This window comes from Canis lupus, chromosome 1 (assembly GCF_048164855.1).
Source record: "Canis lupus baileyi chromosome 1, mCanLup2.hap1, whole genome shotgun sequence".
In the NCBI taxonomy this organism is placed as follows: Eukaryota; Metazoa; Chordata; class Mammalia; order Carnivora; family Canidae; genus Canis; species Canis lupus.
The window spans coordinates 81,414,254-81,432,880 of record NC_132838.1 but is presented as its reverse complement, the minus strand read 5'-3'; the positions used below and the strand labels follow the sequence as shown (position 1 = coordinate 81,432,880).

General features: G+C 38.5%; 1 protein-coding gene across 8 annotated transcripts in view; it reads left to right on the top strand.

The window, feature by feature from the left end:
• The window catches only part of CEP78 (centrosomal protein 78), a 33,086-nt gene extending 16,360 nt beyond the window's left edge, over window positions 1–16,726 (top strand). For 5 of the 8 annotated variants that reach the window (XM_072837630.1, XM_072837602.1, XM_072837647.1 and 2 more), the window contains 5 exons: window positions 6,421–6,498; window positions 7,824–7,990; window positions 8,489–8,660; window positions 8,977–9,024; window positions 9,748–10,372. In XM_072837630.1, coding sequence (XP_072693731.1) covers window positions 6,421–6,498; window positions 7,824–7,990; window positions 8,489–8,660; window positions 8,977–9,024; window positions 9,748–10,311 — 1,029 coding nt within the window. In that variant the 3' untranslated portion in view covers window positions 10,312–10,372. Of the gene's footprint in view, window positions 1–6,420; window positions 6,499–7,823; window positions 7,991–8,488; window positions 8,661–8,976; window positions 9,025–9,747; window positions 10,373–14,417 lie in introns of those variants that run through there. The other 3 variants (XM_072837615.1, XM_072837622.1, XM_072837638.1) reach the window with 2 other exon arrangements.
• The last annotated feature ends 1,901 nt before the right edge of the window (window positions 16,727–18,627 follow it).

Sequence of the window (18,627 nt, the reverse complement as noted above, 5' to 3'; positions counted from 1 at the left end):
TTCCTAGGTAGAAAATAACCATGATTTGCCTGAGAGTTGAGTAGAGCATACAACCTGACAGGGGAGAAAAAAAACGTAAAACAGATACCTGGTAGGACCACTCACTATTTGATGTTAGTGTCTCTCAACCGAAAACAACAAAATGTAAATATCAGTTTTGACAACATAAAAGCTGAGTGTGAAAGGTAACCGAGAGGTAGAAAGAAGGGAAAAAGACATGAATGTCTTCATTTCCCAAAATGGGGTGTTGAGAGAGTTTATGGTTGATAAACAATACAGACTTTTAAGAATATCACTGCAAGTGGAAGAGGTCATGACCAATGGAAAAACTACTGGTGATGTGACTTCACTGAGAGTAGTGGTCATAGGAAAAAGTGTAGTTAAACTAATATTTATTGAAGTAGGAAATTAATGTCTAAAATTTCATCATGACATGAACACATAAGTTTGGAAATGGAGAAGAATTAAAAATAAGAATGGCTAAAGCCTCATTAAGAAAGGAAATCCAGGGGATCCCTGGGTGGCGCAGCGGTTTGGCGCCTGCCTTTGGCCCAGGGCGCGATCCTGGAGACCCGGGATCGAATCCCATATCAGGCTTCCGATGCATGGAGCCTGCTTCTCCCTCTGCCTGTGTCTCTGCCTCTCTCTCTCTCTCTCTCTGTGACTATCATAAGTAAATAAATAAAAATTAAAAAAAAAAAAAAAAAAAAGAAAGGAAATCCAGGAGCACCTGGATGGCTTAGTGGTTGAGCGTCTGCCTTTGGCTCAGAGTGTGATCCCAGGGTCCCAGGATCGAGTCCCACATCTGGCTTCCCATAGGAGCCTGCTTTTCCCTCTGCCTAGGTCTCTACCTCTCTGTGTCTCTCATGAATAAATAAGTAAAAATCTTAAAAAAAAAAAAAGAAAAAAAGAAAAAAAGAAATCCATACAGCTAATAAATATAGAAAAGTGTCCAATCTCATTTACTCTAATTAGAGAAAAATGAACTAAAGCCAATATGAAATCCCTATATTCCAATTACATTAACAAAAAGAAGTCTGATAACAGGAATCCTAGACCTGGAAAATAATAGGAATCTCACACCCTGTGCTTATACGGGCATATAAATTGATACAGCTACTTTGGAAAGCCTTCAGCATTGTTTATCAGCTGAAAGTGTATAAATACCCTGTGACCGGATGAGTTTTCCTCTCCCCTGCCCACCCAGTATATGTACTAGAATAGTACTAGTACTAGAATAGAATAGATTGTATTACACTATTATGGAATAGTATAATAGAATACTACTAGAATACTACTAGCTGGTACAACAGGACATGTGTGTTACTTGCATTAGCACCAGCTGAAAACAGCCCAAATGTCCATTAAGTATTAAAAATTAAATTACAGGGATACCTATAGTTAAGTTGGTTAAGCATCTGCCTTCGGCTTAGGTCATGAGATCAGGGTCCTGGGATCGAGCCCCGCATCAGGCTCCTTGCTCAGCAAGAAGTCTGCTTCTCCCTTTCCCTCTGCCCCTCCCCCAGCTCTTGTGTGCCTGTGCACTCTCAAGTAAATAAAATCTTTTTTAAAATTATGTGTATTCATACAGTGCAAAAACTATAAAGCAATAAAATTTAATGACCTAGAGCTACTGGCAACAATGTAGATGAGTTTTTAAAAACAATATTGAGGGATGCCTGGGTGGCTCAGCAATTAAGCATCTGCCTTTGGCTCAGGGTGTGATCCTGGAGTCCCGGGATCAAGTCCCACATCGGGCTCCCTGCATGGAGCCTGCTTCTCCTTCTTGCCTGTGTCTCTGCCTTTCGTTGTGTGTGTCTCATGAATAAATGAATAAAATCTTTATTAAAAAATAATAAAATCTTAAAAAAAAAAAACAATTTTGACTAGAAGACTGCATATACTGTGATTCTCCTTACATGGAGTTAGGAGTTGACAAAACTAAAGGGAATATTTAGGGATGCATGCATGTAAAGATGTACTTTAGTACACATATCATATTTTACAATTAGAACCAGCTTATGGGGGCACCTGGCTCAGTTGGCAGAGCATGCAGCTCTTAATCCCAGGGTTGTGAATTTGAGCCTTATGTTGGGTGTAGAGATGACTTAAGAAAAAAAAAATCAAACCTGCCTGAAGAAACGTTGCGTCTAGGAGGCTGGATGTGTGAGTTGAGATTATTTCATTTTGAGTCCTTCACTGCTATTTGCATTCACATATATTCATTAGCACTAATTTTTAAATCTTTTAAAAAAAAAGATTTTTATGTATTTATTCAGGAGAGACACAGAGAGAGAGGCAGAGACATAGGCAGAGAGAGAAGCAGGCTCCTTGCAGGGAGCTGGACTTGGGACTCGATCCTGGGACTCCAGGATCACGCCCTGGGCCAAAGCCAGACAGACGCTCCACTGCTGAGCCAGCCAGGCATCCCTCATTAGCACTAATTGAACATACTCTACATACCAAGCACTCAGTTCTGAGTTTTAGGTGTGCATTAATTCATGTAATCCTCAAAAAAGCTGTGTGATGTGGGAACCTATCTTCTTGTTAGAGATGAAGAAATTGAGGCTGAGAGTTACTGAACTTGTCCAAGGCTATATAGCTAAGGGGTAGCGCCAGAGATTTTGAATTTTTAAAATATACTCTGAAAGAAAAATATAACTATTAATTATACACATAGATCTTGTTTTGACACAGGTTTTCCTTATTCAGCGATTACTTACCAATGTGCTTTGTGCTAGGGACATGTGCTGGGATAAAATACGCCCTGTCCCCTAGATTTCTTGTATTTTAAAATGAGGAAGCAAGCCAACAGTCATAGTAGAAGTTATATACCAAGTGATACAGTGCTGAAAGCAGTCTAAAATCTTAGAAATTGGGGGATCCCTGGGTGGCGCAGCGGTTTAGCACCTGCCTTTGACCCAGGGCGCGATCCTGGAGACCCGGGATCGAATCCCACGTCGGGCTCCCGGTGCATGGAGCCTGCTTCTCCCTCTGCCTATGTCTCTGCCTCTCTCTCTCTCTCTCTCTCTCTCTCTCTCTCTCATAAATAAATTTTTAAAAATTTTTAAAATAAAAAAATAAATAAAATCTTAGAAATTGGGACACCTGGGTGGCTCAGCTATTGAGCATCTGCCTTCGGCTCAGGATGTGATCCTAGAGTTCCAAGATCGAGTGCCGCATTGGGCTCCTGCGTGGAGCCTGCATCTCCTCCCTCTGCCTGTGTCTCTGCCTCTCTTTGTGTCTCTTATGAATAAATAAATAAAATCTTAAAAAAAGAATAAAATGAAATCTTAGGAATCTTTTGGAAAGCAGTGTGGAGATCAGTATCACAGAACCTGCAAAATGTTCATTTGCTTTGAGCTCAAACTCATTTTTATTGACTTATTGAAAGACAGTTATTCTACATAGGAAAAAGCCTTTGTTCATAAAAATAGTTATTTTGTTTTACAATACTGAAAAGTTGGAAAGAATTTAAATGTTTGACCATAAAGGAATGATTACATGAACTGACAGACCTGCTCAATAGAATATTTTGTAGGCCATTAAAAAAAATCAAGGTTATGAATCCCCTGACTATGTAAAGAATGATCGATCCAATGTTAAATGGAAAAAAATTGAATATAAAATTAGAGATACAGTATGATAGGAGCTTTATTCCAGAAAAAAAATCGAACTAGCCATTGTATGGAAGAGGAAGCAAAGCCAGATGACAAGAAGGAAAATTTATCCAAAACTTGATCATTAGTCTAATTTACGTAACAGAATGTCAAGCAATTTTACTTTCTAATGTTCTGGTCCCATATTTTTTTAAGGAGCACAAATTACTTTGTAGGAGGAGAGTATATATACTTTTATCAGAATCCAACATGATAAAAAATAAAAATAAAAAATAATTTAAAAAAAGAATCCAACATGATATTCTCACTCCCTCCACTAGAGGGAGAAGCTATTTCATGTAATTGCACATTGTACTATTTGTATGTTAGAGCTAGTCAAGAATGGAGCATTTCAGTCTGCACTTTCTCTGATTGTGGTGAGAGTTTCTTGTATGTATACTTATTCTAAAATTATGTTTAGAATTTCTGTGAAATAAGTTTTAAATATTAAAACCATTATATAAATAAGTAGAGGAGTTTTACAATTTTTTTTTCTTTTGTCCCCATTAAAATTTTGGCTGGCTTCAACTAGTGATTAAACATTAAAGAATTTGAAATTATTAGGCTAGTTTTTAATTTTTGAGTATATATTCTGAGCATAAAAAGTATGTTCGCTGATCAAATTTTTTAAAACAATTAAAAACTTATTAAAGAAAATAAAAACAAAAAATAAAATAAAATAAAAACCACCTCTCTCTATACACACACCTAATCTACCCTTTTGTCTTAAAAAAGTATCAAAAATAGTTTATTGTGTCGCTAAATACTCTTCTACATCAGAGACTCTTAGATGAAGCTTATGGACTATCTCCCAAGAAAAACACACAGATACATTTTGAATATCGAACTCCTGAAACCCATTCATTAACTCTGGTAAAGACCTCTTGTCAGTGTTTTTTAGTGGCTTCGTAGAGCATTCCTTCATATGAGAATGCTGTTTTTATTTAAAGCAACTGAATTTGGAAGCTCTTGGCTTCTAGGGTTTAGTTATAAACAGTTCTATATGACATGTTGATAGATAAATCTTTGCCCACATGTTTGGGAATTTCCTTGGTAAATTCCTGGGTGTAGGATTGTTGATATGTACTAAAAATCACTGTCCAGAAACTGTTACTACTTTCCTCTTTCAATGACAGCATATAATAGAGTTCTCCCCCTCCCCCTCAACCCACACGTACCAGGGGTAAACTAAACTTTAAGTTGAAATTCTTTGTTTAAGTGATTGTTCAAAAGCCTTTAAAATGTATAAATATACCTTGTTGTCTTAATAAATATAGGTATTTATTTATTGCTGCCTAACCACCCCAAAACAGTGGCTTAAAACAATAAAAATCATTTATTTTGTTCATGAACCTGGGGGTTGCATAGTATATTAATTTTCTATTGCTGTGAACTTAGTGGCTTGAAACAATGCCTGTCGTGACCTGGATGGCTCAGTGTCCTGGGATTGAGCCCCACATTGGGGTCTCTGCTCAGAGGGGGAGCTGCTGCTCCCTCTCCCTTTGCTGCTCCCTCTGCTTGTGCTCACTATCTTTCTATGTGTAAATAAATAAGATCTTAAAAAAAAAAAAAACACCTATTGATGTGCTCACAGTTTTGGAGGTCAGAAGTCCGGGTATGGCATGACGAAGCTCTCTGCTTAGTCTCATAAAGCTGACATCAGGATGTCAATCAGGCTGTGTTCTTTCTTATCATAAGGCTCTGGGAAAGAATCGGCTCCTAACTGATACAGTTCATTGGCCTAATTCAGTTCCTGGAGTTGTGGGACAGAGAACCTCCTTTCTTTGCTGGCTGTCAGTCGGGGGACTGTCAGCCACAGGTAATGTTCCCCACTGTAAGGACTTGCTTGTTCTTGGCAATCAAAGGAGGGTTACCAACGTGCCTTCTATTTTATTGACATCAGTGAATGGGAAGATTACCACTTCTGTGAACAGGCATGGCACCCAATTTCCTGAGTTCAAAATGTGGCTCTACCACTTAATGATCTTAGGTGACATGATCTTAGGTGTCCTACTCTCTGTCTCTGTTTTCTCACCTGTAAAATGACATGGAGTTAATAATTGTTCTTTCCTTGTAGGGTTTTGATGATTTAATACTCAGGAAATTCCTACTAGGACAGGGCTTGGCACATAGTAAAGTGCTTTTTTTTTTTTTTTTTTTTTTTATTTATGATAGTCACACAGAGAGAGAGAGAGGCAGAGACATAGGCAGAGGGAGAAGCAGGCTCCATGCACCGGAAGCCTGACGTGGGATTCGATCCCGGGTCTCCAGGATCGCGCCCTAGGCCAAAGGCAGGCGCTAAACCGCTGCGCCACCCAGGGATCCCTAGTAAAGTGCTTTATAAATGTTTGCTTTTTAAAAAATACATTTGAATCTATAGTTACATAATTTGGGTGGGTCAACTATATTAATTAAGGCTTTCTATTATAAAGGGACCCATAAATAGAAGTAGAACTTTCCTTTCATGGCCTTAGTTTTTTATTTCTGACTTAGTATATTTTACACATAGACCTTTTATGGTGAGATGCCACATACTTATTTTGGAAAGCATAGGATTCAAATAGATTTTTAATATGTTAATTTTGTATTTTGGGTAATTAATTTCACTAGCATGGTATGATATCATAATAAACTATAATCCTGAAGTCTGAGTTTACTTCTGGCTCTGCGCCTGAATCCTTGGTGAGATCTGTAACTGGAAAGGCTTTTGGATATTATACTAAGAATTGTTTGTAATACATACTGTATTTCTTCACACTAGGAAAAACTGGAGGAGTGCCTAAAACAGTTAAAAGAAGAAAGAGTAATAAGGCTTAAAGCTGATAAACGAGTCAGTGAGGTAAACAAGTTTTTTCTTATTTTTTTGAGTGTTTTGGTCTTATTTTTATTTGATCTTAAGCCATGCACATGCAGGTTATAAACTTTAAAACTAACATATTGCAAATTGGTTGTACCATTCATATGAACCTTTGTATTTACCGTTATTTAGTGGTCATGTGATCTCTATTCCAGAAAACGTTTTTAAAATGTAAAACTCTCAGGGACACCTGAGTGGCTTGGTCGGCTTAGGGTTAGGTATCTGCCCCTTGATCTCAGCTCAGTTCCTGGATCTCAGAGTTCAAGCCCCATGTTGGGCTCCACACTGGGCATAGAGCATACTTAAAAAAAAAAAAAAGTAAAATTCTTAGGGGTTTTTTTGGTGTGTATGTATTCTTATATGACATTAGCTTATTTTCTGTTCATGATGTTTCAATTCAAGAAAGCACTTAGGCTTATACTGCATATATAGTAACATGTGAGATGTGAAACTCTTTACTGGCACTGAATAATTTAAATAAGTATAGAGTATTAGAAAACTGCTAAGAATGCAGTGAAAGATAAAAAAATACTATGAGAATTACATTAAGCTAATGTGCAGGACATAGCTCAAAAGTTGTATATAAATATAATTTATTATTATAAGGTAAGTTTAGGGAGGAATTTCTGCAGGTGCATGTATTGAATTGAAGGATGCTTACCTCATTCAGTAAAGGTTGAGCACCTGTTAAGGTAAAAGGTGCACCATGAACAAAAGGGCCTTTCTGAGAAATTACTAGAGTCTGGCTTATCTGTAGTTTTAGATGAATAGTTGGTAAGGGGGAGGGGCCATGCAAGGGAGGAAACGTTTTCAAGAAGCCAAGGAGAATATTGGTCATCGTAGAGTTAATAAGTTGGGGATGATTTAGGACTTTTAAATTTAGACATTTAATATTTTGCTCAGTAAAGTTAATCCTTAAACATCCAGCCAAGTTAGAATATGCTTTGCTCAAATCAGACTGTATTTCTAATTTAAAGGGAAATGTAAGCAAATAATTTTCTAATGTAAGTGAGGGTCTGTTTTGAGTATAACCAACTAGAAAAAAAGTGATCTTTTGAAAGATCCTTAATAAAACAGTAACTTTGGTTTATTGATATACCACCTGAGTGTTAGATAGGAAACTTTGTTGAGTGTCTCTGGATTGTGATTATTATGTGATATGGTCTCTGTTTTTACTAGCAGAAAGTTAGTTTAATTACAAATTAGTCACATTTGAAATGTCTTATTTAAGTTTTGTTGCTTAAAAACTATTTTCTTTTGATGACTGAAAGATAATCATGTCAGACGTTTTCAACCTTCTTTTATAGCTGGAACATGAGAACGCCCAGTTAAGAAATATAAACTTCTCTTTGTCTGAAGCCCTGCATGCACAGTCATTGACAAACATGATCCTGGATGATGAAGGTGTTCTGGGCAGCATTGAGAATTCTTTTCAGAAGTTCCATGCTTTCTTAGACCTTCTTAAAGATGCTGGGTTAGTTAATTTCACTTGATGGCATTATTCTCTTTACATCCATAATGATGGTTTGCTAAGGAACATGAGCAATTTTCATAGTTTCCATAGTCTTATTTAGCATGTAATTTAGGGTTTTATTAAGATGAAGAATTAGAAGAAATGCAAAATGGTAAAGCTGCTTGTTAGGGGAAAACACGTTTTTGGAAACAGGAGGAAAGGTGGTAAAAAAGAGGTAAGGTGAAAGGTAGGTGATGCATTGGGTGTGTACTAGAAGCTGACACATTTACGTTATTGGGGAAGGAAAGGGGGTGCTTCAACGATCGCACAGGCTGATATCCCAGAGCATGAATCTGAAAGGGCTGAGGATTGAGAGAGAATGGGGGCTTATGTCTGGTGTAGGGTCTTGGCTTTTAAGATTTTAGAGGTATTTCATGATTGTAGGTATGGGGAAATCTAAGTTGCTCATATGCAATTATAATAACCTTTGCTTTTTCCCTCTTTCTTCCTCTTGTCCAGGCTTGGGCAGCTTGCCACAATAGCTGGTATAGATCAGTCAGATTTTCATTTACTGGGTCGTCCCCAGATGAATTCTACCATTAGTAGTCCGCCTAAGGACGAAAAAAAGGCACTTGAAGAAGAAAAACCAGAATCAAAGCAGAACCCCTTAGGACAGATGCAAAATATCCAGGTAAGTGGACAGGACAGAACATAATGATCCTGAGAGTTACTAACCAAAAGGGAATAACCAAGTCAGAAAATAATGATGCTCCATCTCTAATAACTCGCATGCTTGGGAGCCTCTTGGGGTCCTTTCCAAGTCTGAAATCAGTACATTTATACCCACTTCATGATATTGTATAGTTACAAATAAGAAAGTTGGAAGGTGTTATGAAAATTTACGATTTAAAGCAAGCTATCCTCAGTAAAGAAAGAAATGAAACATTAGAGAAAACATTCCAAATTTTAAATTGTGTAAATGTCTATTCTATTCATATTTCATCTAGGTTTCTATTTGTATGCAGTCAGCTTACAATGAAGGAACACTAATGAAGGTACAAGTACAGATACAGATAATTCTTTAAAATAAGTAATCCCAACAGAAGCAATCATATGTTATAGTTAACCTCCCAGTTATGGAAGCAAGAGGGGACAACCCATCTGCTTTTCTCCTGGCCTTCCTTGGAGACTTCTCTTCCTCTCCGATCTTGGCTAGCTTCAGTCTCCTCACAAATTGGATACTGCTTACATGTTCCTGGAGGATAGAAAAGAAATGAATTTTCTTAGGGAATAGGGCTTTATTTTTTTTTTTAAGATTTTATTTATTTATTCGAGAGAGAAAGAGAGGGAGAGAGAGAGAGAGAGAGGCATACATAGGCAGAGGAAGAAGTAGACTCCCCGCAGGAGCCTGATGTAGGACTTGATCCCAGGACCCCGGGATCACGCCTTGAGCCAAAGGGAAACTTTCAACCGCTAAGCCACCCAGGTGCCCTGGGCTTTATTATTTTTAATGAAGGAACGGGAAATGGGCGATAATCATCCCAAACACAAACTCTAAAAATGTACTAGACGTTGCTGTGGATAAAGCTAAGTTAGGTTGGGAATCAACTGGCAAAATATAGTTAGAAAAACACTGGATCTAAACTCTTCTGATTAATCAGTTGACTATCTTAATAATAAGATCACAGAGTAGCATTGAAGTCATTGACTATTTTTTTAATGATTGGCTTTGTTCATCACTGAATTTTTGTTTTGTCTCCTTTTGTTTTTCCCTCCAGTTTCAGAAAATTACAGGTGATGCTAGAATTCCTTTGCCTCTCGACTCTTTCCGTGTCCCTGTTTCCACTCAGGAGCCCTTAGAAACTTCTAGAGACAACCTGGGAGTCCCAGTCAGTGAGCAGCGGCAGGACTCTATCAAAGAATTCATTGCAAGAACATGTTCTCCTTCAGCAGATGTGATGTCTGGAACTGGAAGCCAAAAAAAAGAAGATGAATTGTCTAGAAATAGCAGATCTTCTTCAGAGAAAATGACCAAAACAGGTGAATATACCAAAAAATGCTATGCTAAAAAACAGCCCAGAAAGGACCTGCGTTCCTGCTCTGACTCACTTGTAAATCGGAGAAGTAAAGGAATGGAGCAAAATGATCCCTTTGTTAATGAACCAGTTAAAAGTGAGTCTTTGAAAAAACACGTTTCTGTCCAGAAAGAAAGTAGAATAGTGACTGTTTCATCCAAGACAACTAAAAGTAAACTGAATCTACTAGAACATTCTGAAAGTGATACTCTTGGATCCGATTTTGAATTTCAAGAAAGCATCCATACTGTATCACACCTGACATAGGTCTAAATATTTTGAAATTATGTTTTTGCCTTCAAATTTTAATAAATTTCTTACATTTTCATTCTGGCACATGGTGTTTTAAAATATAATATTGGGAGCCACTAGAGAAAGATTATTCATTCTTTTTATTGTAATGAAACTATTGAGATTTCTTTTTGCTACTCTCCACTGTCCTCCAACAAGTATTTCCTGAGGGCCTAATATGTACAATACTATTCTGGGTGCTACTGCTTTCAGCACTGAACAAAACAAAACTTTTACCTTCATGGAACTAATATTCTCTGGAGGGAGAGAAAAATAAACAGAGCAGGATAAGGCACTAGAAAGAGATGGATAATAAATGGGAGCATTTTAACATTTGGTTAAATGTGGAAATATTATAAATCACTTGATCGGAAGCCATCGGCATATCCTAATTCATGATAACTGGAGCAGCAAATATTTACTGAGGTACTTAGCCATATTTATGGATTACAGCAACCATATAAGGTAGGGAGCCATTACTGGGCCCATTTTATATATAGATGAGTCCAAGGAGACATGTGAGTTGCCCAATATTACAGATCTTTAAATAAATGGTAGATCTGGGCTTTGAACCAGAATCTACAACCTTTGTTGTCCTATTACCTTGCTAAGAGAAGAAGAGCCTGAGGAAGCCATGGAGAGAAAAGCCAGTGAGCATTGCAAGTGCACAGTGGGGCTATCAGAAAGTGCGCCTCCCCCCCCCCGCCCCCCCCGCCCCCGGTCGGATATTTAAGAGCATATGAATGTGCATCTCCAGACTATATTATGCCTCCCTGGTAAAACATGCATAGATAAGTCCTGAGTTCAACCAGACTGTGACTTGAGAGGTAAAATCAGAGGAAAGCTGAGGTGTCAGATTTATTCTAGAAGACCCTGCCTGATTGTTATGCAAAGGACCACTGCAGTACCACTTGAGTTCATAAATTATGGCTTGAGTGCTATGGGAATAAAACAGTAAAGAAAGAGCCCTTAACTAATAGTAGAATGAGAGTAGAGGACATACAAGCAGAGATTTTAATACTGGATTTTGCATTCTGTGACAGGACTGCTTAGGGAATGTAGCCTGTGTTTGGGGAAGAAGAGAGAACCGGGGTCAAAAGTCCTTTAAAGAGCTAACACCTAAGCTAAGTCTTGAGGGACTAGTTGGAAACTGGTGAATAAGGTGAGGAAGATAAAGGGTCCTCAAAGTGGAGAGAACTGCATAAGCAAAAGTAGAGCCCAGGGTATGAGAGAGATATGCTTGGGGAATGCCAGAATCAGATTCAGATTGGTGGAATGTCATCAGGCAATGGCAGCAAGAAGACTGCGAGCAGGTCTTAAAAGCCATGTTGCATGGAGCTGGTTCTTTTTTCCTCAGGGAATAGCTAATAAAAGGTTGAAGAATGGAAACATGTTGACGGTTGCATGTTAGATCATGAATGTTCAATATGGAACAGCAGTTTGAAGAAGCATGGGAATTAAAGATGATGCCGCACTCTTCTGAGGAGCATTGTTTTTTATTTTTAAATAAAAAATAAAAACTTCCTCCACTTTCCTTACTGAAATAGTTCTGAGACAAAAGTAAGGGAAACCCTGGCTTAAATAAAGTTAAGCAGGTTTCTTTATATGATTTCTCGGGGCTACTACAAGCTACCAGTCATTCTGAATTTCCAAGACAAGCATGGGGTATGCAGCTCTTCTCAAATATATTTGATTATAGAAGACTTTTTTGTTTTTGTTTATTTTTTAATTGAGAGAAAGTGCATGTGTGTGTACCAGGTTGGGGGCAGGGTGAGGGGCAGAGGGAGAAGGAGAGAGAATCTTAAGTAGACACCACACTGAGCACCAAGCCTGACTTGGGGCTCAATCTCAAAACCCTAAGATCATGACCTGGGCTGAGATCAAAAGTCGGATGCTTAACTGACTGAGCCACTCAGGCGCCCCTAAAGTCCTTTTTCAAAAGAAACGTCTAACAACTGGTTCCACCAAATACCAGTTTGGTAACTTAGGTAATTAGGCAATAGCAAGAGGAAAAAGGGTCTGTGAATTTTATTTAGGAAATGAAATAAGACCTGGTTGTGGGAAGTAGGAGGCAGGGGCTGGATTCCCATTTGTGTGACTGAGGTTGGGTGGTGATATCATTGAGGTTGGCAATTGGGGACAAAGAACTGTATTGGGGAGAAGAATTGAGGTTTGGATGTGTTGAATTTTAAAGCACCTGCAGAATCCAGGAGATGATGGGTAGATAACTGAATGTGCATGTGAAAACACGGAAAGATAAAAATTTGAATGGCATTAGCACGAGTATGTAGTAGTTAAAATTGTAAAAATGGTTGAGGTCACAAAGACCTGTGAGGACTTAAAGTTTAAGTCAGAAGCAGAGGAAAGACTTTGCGGGGGAAAAGTAATAGCGTTTCAAGGAGGAGGAAAGACATAACAGTGTCATGCTGCAGACAATGTAAGTGTTTGGATTTGGCTCTTAGGTCCCTGGTGATCTTAGCGGGAGTGATTCAGTGAAGTGGTAGACGGAGCCAGATTGAGACAAGTTGAGGGGATAGGGCTGCCCTGAGGACAGTGAAGCGTGGGTTTGGGCTGCGCTTTGAAGGAGTTTAGATGAAAAGAGGAAGCAGTGAGTTAAAGAATTTTTTTAGAATGAGAGCAACTTAAGTGTTTATAGGTTGAAAGGAAGGAACCGATTAAAGGAGATTGTGAAGATGCTGAGGAGTGAGAGGCTTGCCCTTACAGCAGGATCCAGGGAGGCCAGAGCATGAGATGAGTTAGTGCTCTTAAGACTGGAAGAAAGAGATGTGAACAGGTGCGGATGTGTGTTTCTTGATTGCTCGGTGAATTTGAGGTGGCTCGCCCACATACATGCAGTGCAAAATGATAAGTAATTTAGAGAATTGGGAAAACATGGAAATATGGTAAGGAAAAAACATACAGTTCACATTGCCAATGATACAAGAATGACTTGTATTCTTAATGTGGGATGAATTCTGGCATGTTTTAGGGAGGAAGTGGCATTGGGAAGAGGTAGAAATTAAATCATTTGTACTAGTAACCTGTTTTCTTTTACTACAGATTTTTTAAAAACATACATTACAGAAATTACGGTTTTAAAATTGTTGCATAGTTTATGTGGTTTTTAATCATTTGAAACAATGATTCCATTAAGAATCATTGGGGCGCCTGGGTGACTCAGTTGGTGTCTGCCTTCAGCTCAGGTATGATCTCAGGGTCCTGGGATCGAGCCCTGCATCAGGCTTCCTGCTCAGTGGGGAGTTTGCTTCTCCCTCTCCCTTTGCCCCCCACCCCTGCTTGTGCATATGCACACTCTCTTTCTCTAATAAATAAATCTTTAAAAAAAAAAGAATTATCGGGCAGCCCGGGTGGCTCAGTGGTTTAGCGCTGCCACCTTCAGCCCAGGGCCTGATCCTGGAGCCCCGGGATCGAGTCTCATACCAGGCTCCCAACATGGAGCCTGCTTCTTCCTCTACCTGTGTCTCTGCCACACACACACACACTCTCTCTCTCTCTGTATCTCTCCTGAATAAATAAATAAAATCTTTTTTAAAAAAATCAGTATGGATATTTTGTCACTTAACATGAGGATTTTAGAAATTTGATGTTAAACTGCAATACTGCACCTGAAGCAATGTCACTTCACTGAAATACAGTATTTTCATCTGGGTTAGAGAAAGTTACAAGTGTTTATCTTTACTGAGAAATTGCTATGGACCTTTGCCAAGTTATTAAGCATATGCAGTCTATGCAAAGAGTTTTTGAGGTTTTTAAAACAGTGTCAGATGTGATATTGTAGCAAAGAGTTCCTAGTCCTTCCTGCCTTAAAGCCAGGTCTTAATTACAATTGGTCTTAATTACTATTGCAATAATTACTTTTCTATGCCTATCCAGTACTGTGTCCAGCAATCAGTCTAATTTCAAATGGATATTTACAGAATCATCCCTGATCTCAAGATTTTCAGAGGATTGTCAAGATAGGCGACAATGATTAATTTTTTTTTAAAGATTCTGATTATAAACTACATTCTGGAGCTGACTGCTTAACAGAGATGACTGAACACATTCTTTTACTCTTCCAGAATCTCATTGAAATGACTGGAGAAAATTAAAAGTAGATTAATAGAGCTGGAAAACCAGAAAATGAACAGTGTGGATTTCCTAGAAGATAAAAAGCAGATTATTGAAGGATCAGTTAATTAAAGAGTGAAACAGCCAAGCCATTCTGCACACCTTTGAAGCACCTAATTCTGGAGTTTACCACCAAGCTAAGGCTAAGAAAGCAGCTCTTTGAGGTAGGAATTCTGATGCAGGACACAGTCCCCGTGGATTGGAGAAAGTGCTATCCAGATGACTACAAGGAAGAAATGATAATCAGCTGCTCACCCACTCACTCTGGTTGTGGTGACCAGCCACTCCCTTTCTAATCACCAGAGGCACCTAGGATCAGAGTTTGTGTTCACTGAAAGTGAAACGATTATTTGGCTGAGGAAAACCACGTCAGACTGTAACCTTAGGTCGGCATCTATAAATGTGCCAAGAAGCATCAGATTTGAAGAAAACCAGTAGCGTAAAAGGAAACGCCAAATTAAAACAAATTAACCTGCCTAAGAAAGTAGTAGAAGAAACAAGAAATTTAAAAATTAACAGGATTAAGGTCTTCAGAGAGGCATAAGGATACTGTATCCATCAAGAATAAGATGCTAGGAAAAAAATACTTAGTTCCTAGAAATTAAAAATAGGATTATGAAAAAACACTCAGAAGATGGGTCGAGCTGAGCTTAAATCCATGAAAGGAAGATTTAAGAGATGCCCCTAACATGCCCTACAAAGGGAGGATAGGTAAATATTCTGAAAGAAAAATGTGAGTCTTCCACCAACTCAGGCATATAGTAATTGCACAAATAGTAATTGATTGGCATATAGTAGGTACACAAATACTTGTGGAATTGATGAGACAACACAGATTTCAGTATCAGACTTCTTGTTGAACAATTAAAAGAAATTTTTCGCTAAGAATTACTAAGCAAACTGAACAGTGAATCCATGATAAGATTTTAAATCAACCCATGATGCCATGGGACATGCCATTCCCCTTTATAATCATGAAATACCTATATCAGATAAAGACTATTTGACTATTAATGCATATGGGGAAATAAAGTGAGCTCCATATCACCCTCAGCAAGGAAGCCAGCTGACAAAGCATCACTATTTAGAATATTGCTGCTTGCAAGACCCCAGGAAAAAGAGTGAGGCAATGTTCACTGACTTAAAGCTTCAGCACACATGCTTCTCACATGTCATTAGCCAAAGTGTTACATGCCATGCCTGAGTTCAACGCAGTGTGGACTTATTATGTGCCAAGACAAGGAAAGAGAAGTAAGTATATGTCAACAAATTTTAATAGCTACCAATTACCAGGAACAGGGGGTGGAATTTAAAAATCCAAGGGAATTCAGGAAAGAAACAGCTTGGCAGTGTCTCTAAACATTAAACATACCATTTGACTGAGCCATCACTCCTGGGTGATTACCCTAAATAGATGAAAACTCGAGTTCACATAAAAACCTGTACTTGAATGTTTATAGCAGCTCCGTTCATAATCCCCAAAATGTCTTCCAACAGGCATGTGAATAAGCAAATGATAGTGTATCCACACATGTAATAAAAAGGAATGAATTACATTCATAACAACTCAATCTCAAAGTCCTATGCTAAGGGAAAGAAGCCCAGAAGTTACATACTCTCTGATTTCACCTATTGACATTCTTGAAAAGGCAAAACTATAGTGATAGAGGCTAGATCTGTGGTTGTCAGGTGTTGGGAGGGGGAGGGTTTGATTACAAAGGGGCTGTGCAAGGGTCTGTGTTTTGGTGATGGACTTCTGTATTATAGTTGTGGTTATGGGACGCCTTGGTGACTCAGCGGTTAAGCGTCTGCCTTCAGTTCAGGGCGTGGTCCTAGGGTCCTGGGATCGAGTCCCCCGTTGGGTTTCCCACAGGGAGCCTGCTTCTCCCTCTGCCTATGTCTCTGCCTCTATCTGTGTGTCTCTTGTGAATAAATAAATAAAAATCTTTTTAAAAAAATCGTGATTATGATTGCGGTGGTGGTAATATGAACCCATACATATGTCAAAAATCATGGAACTGCAACCCCCTCCGAGTCATTACTGTATAATAATGTTAAAGCAAAACACTCAGGTCCCACCCCCTCCCACTGATTAGTTATCTCATAATATCTTGTATCCACCATGAATACAAAACATATTCTTGTGCAAGACCTGTGGAACATCTATAAAAATGATTGATAGGAGGGGGAAAAACTTGCAAAATGCAAAGATCCTAGAGATTGTGTTCGCTTTGCAAATGTAATAAAGCTAGTAACAAAGGCCTGTCCACTTGCAAATTTTTTTCACTTGGAAATTTTTGAATTGCCTTTTATTAACTCATTGATGGGGGAAATCAAAGCAAATTCCAGACAATTTAAATAAAACCTGGGACATTCTGCCAAATAAGATGTTAGAAGAAATTTTATAGATTTTGATTTATTTTTCAAGAAATAAGAAAACCAAAAATAAGGGCGCCTAGCTGGCTCAGTCAGTGGATCATATGACTCTTTTTTCTTTTTCTTAAAGATTTTATTTATTCACAGACAGAGGGAGAAGCAGGTTCCTTGCAGGGAGCCCGATGTGGTACTTGATCCAAGGACCCTGGAATCACAACCTGAGCTGAAGGCAGACACTCAACTGCTGAGCCACCCAGGTGTCCTAGAACATGTAACTCTTGATCTCTGGGTTGTGAGTTCAAGCCCCACACTGGGTGTGGAGATTGCATAGAAGTAAGCTCTTTTAAAAAAAAAAGGGGGGGGGGAGTGGTTGCCTGGGTGGCTCAGCGGTTTAGATCCTGGAGAGTCCCACGTTGGGATCCCTGCATGGAGTCTGCTTCTCCCTCTGCCTGTGTCTCTGTCTCTCTCTCTCTGTGTCTCTCATGAATAAATAAATAAAATCTTAAAAAAAAAATTGAAAATAGGTGAAATAAAGCTTAACTTCAGAAACAAAAAAAAGCTGAAAGAAGCAAGGGATTTAAAAAATTAAAAGCAGAAATTAATGAATTGTAAAGCAAACATATTTTGATCAATGAAAGGTTCTAAAGTAAAAACCAATAGGGGCATCTGGGTGGCTCAGCCCATTAAGCATCTGCCTGAGATCAATCAAGCCCTGTGTTGAGCTCCTTGCCCAGTGAGGAGTCTACTTCTCCCTCTGACTCTGCCTATGCTGTCTCTTGCTGGCTCTCTTTCAAATAAATAAAAATCTTAAAAAAAAAAAATGAAAACCCATAAAAGGCAAACCTTTGGAAAATATAAAAAGAACAAGAAGTGATTAACAAAAATATATAACCAGAATTAATTTTTAGGTAACTTACATATAGAGACTTTTTTTAATTAGAAGGGAGTACTATTTACAATTTACTCCTAATGTGATTATATAGCTTCATTCCAATAAATTTGGAAGACTGGATGAAGTGTGATGACTTAAAAAAAAAAAAAAAGATTCTAGAACAGATACGTGGAAAATGTAAATAGACCAAGTAACTTAGGAGAAACTAAAAAGGTATGAGAACTTCTTTTAAAAAGGTTTCTACTACAAACCATGAGAGACTACTAACTGGGAAACAAAGGGTTGCAGAAGGGGAGGTGGGTGGGGGGATGGGGTAACTGGGTGAAGGGCACTGAGGAGGACACTTGATGGGATGAGCACTGGGTGTTATATGTTGGCAAATTGAATTTAAATTTAAAAATAAAAATAAAAAGGCAAATACTGAGGGGCCTGGGTGGCTGTGTCAGTTAAATGTCCAACTCTTGCTTTTCATCTCAGGTCATGATCTCAGGGTTGTGAGATCAGACTCTGCTGGGCATGAGGCTGCTTGAGATTCTCTCCCTACCCCCTCTCTCTCTGCCCCTCCCCTCACTCGTGCTTGCTCTCAATCCTCTCCCTCTCATAAATAAACACACACACACACACACACAAATGCAAATACTATCAGACAAACCTTCAAGGTATATGTATTTTAAACCATTCTAAATGATAGGAAAGAAAAAGTAGAGCTTCCTAATTCATTCCATGTGGAAAGCATAATCCTAATACCAAAACTGCACAAATAAAACACAAGGAAAACTGTAAACCAATCTCACCAGAGAGGCAAAACCACTATAGTTCACTGAATGAACAGATTAAAGAATGAAATACCATCTTCACTGCTAAAAGAAGCGTTTAATAAATCAAAAATCTTC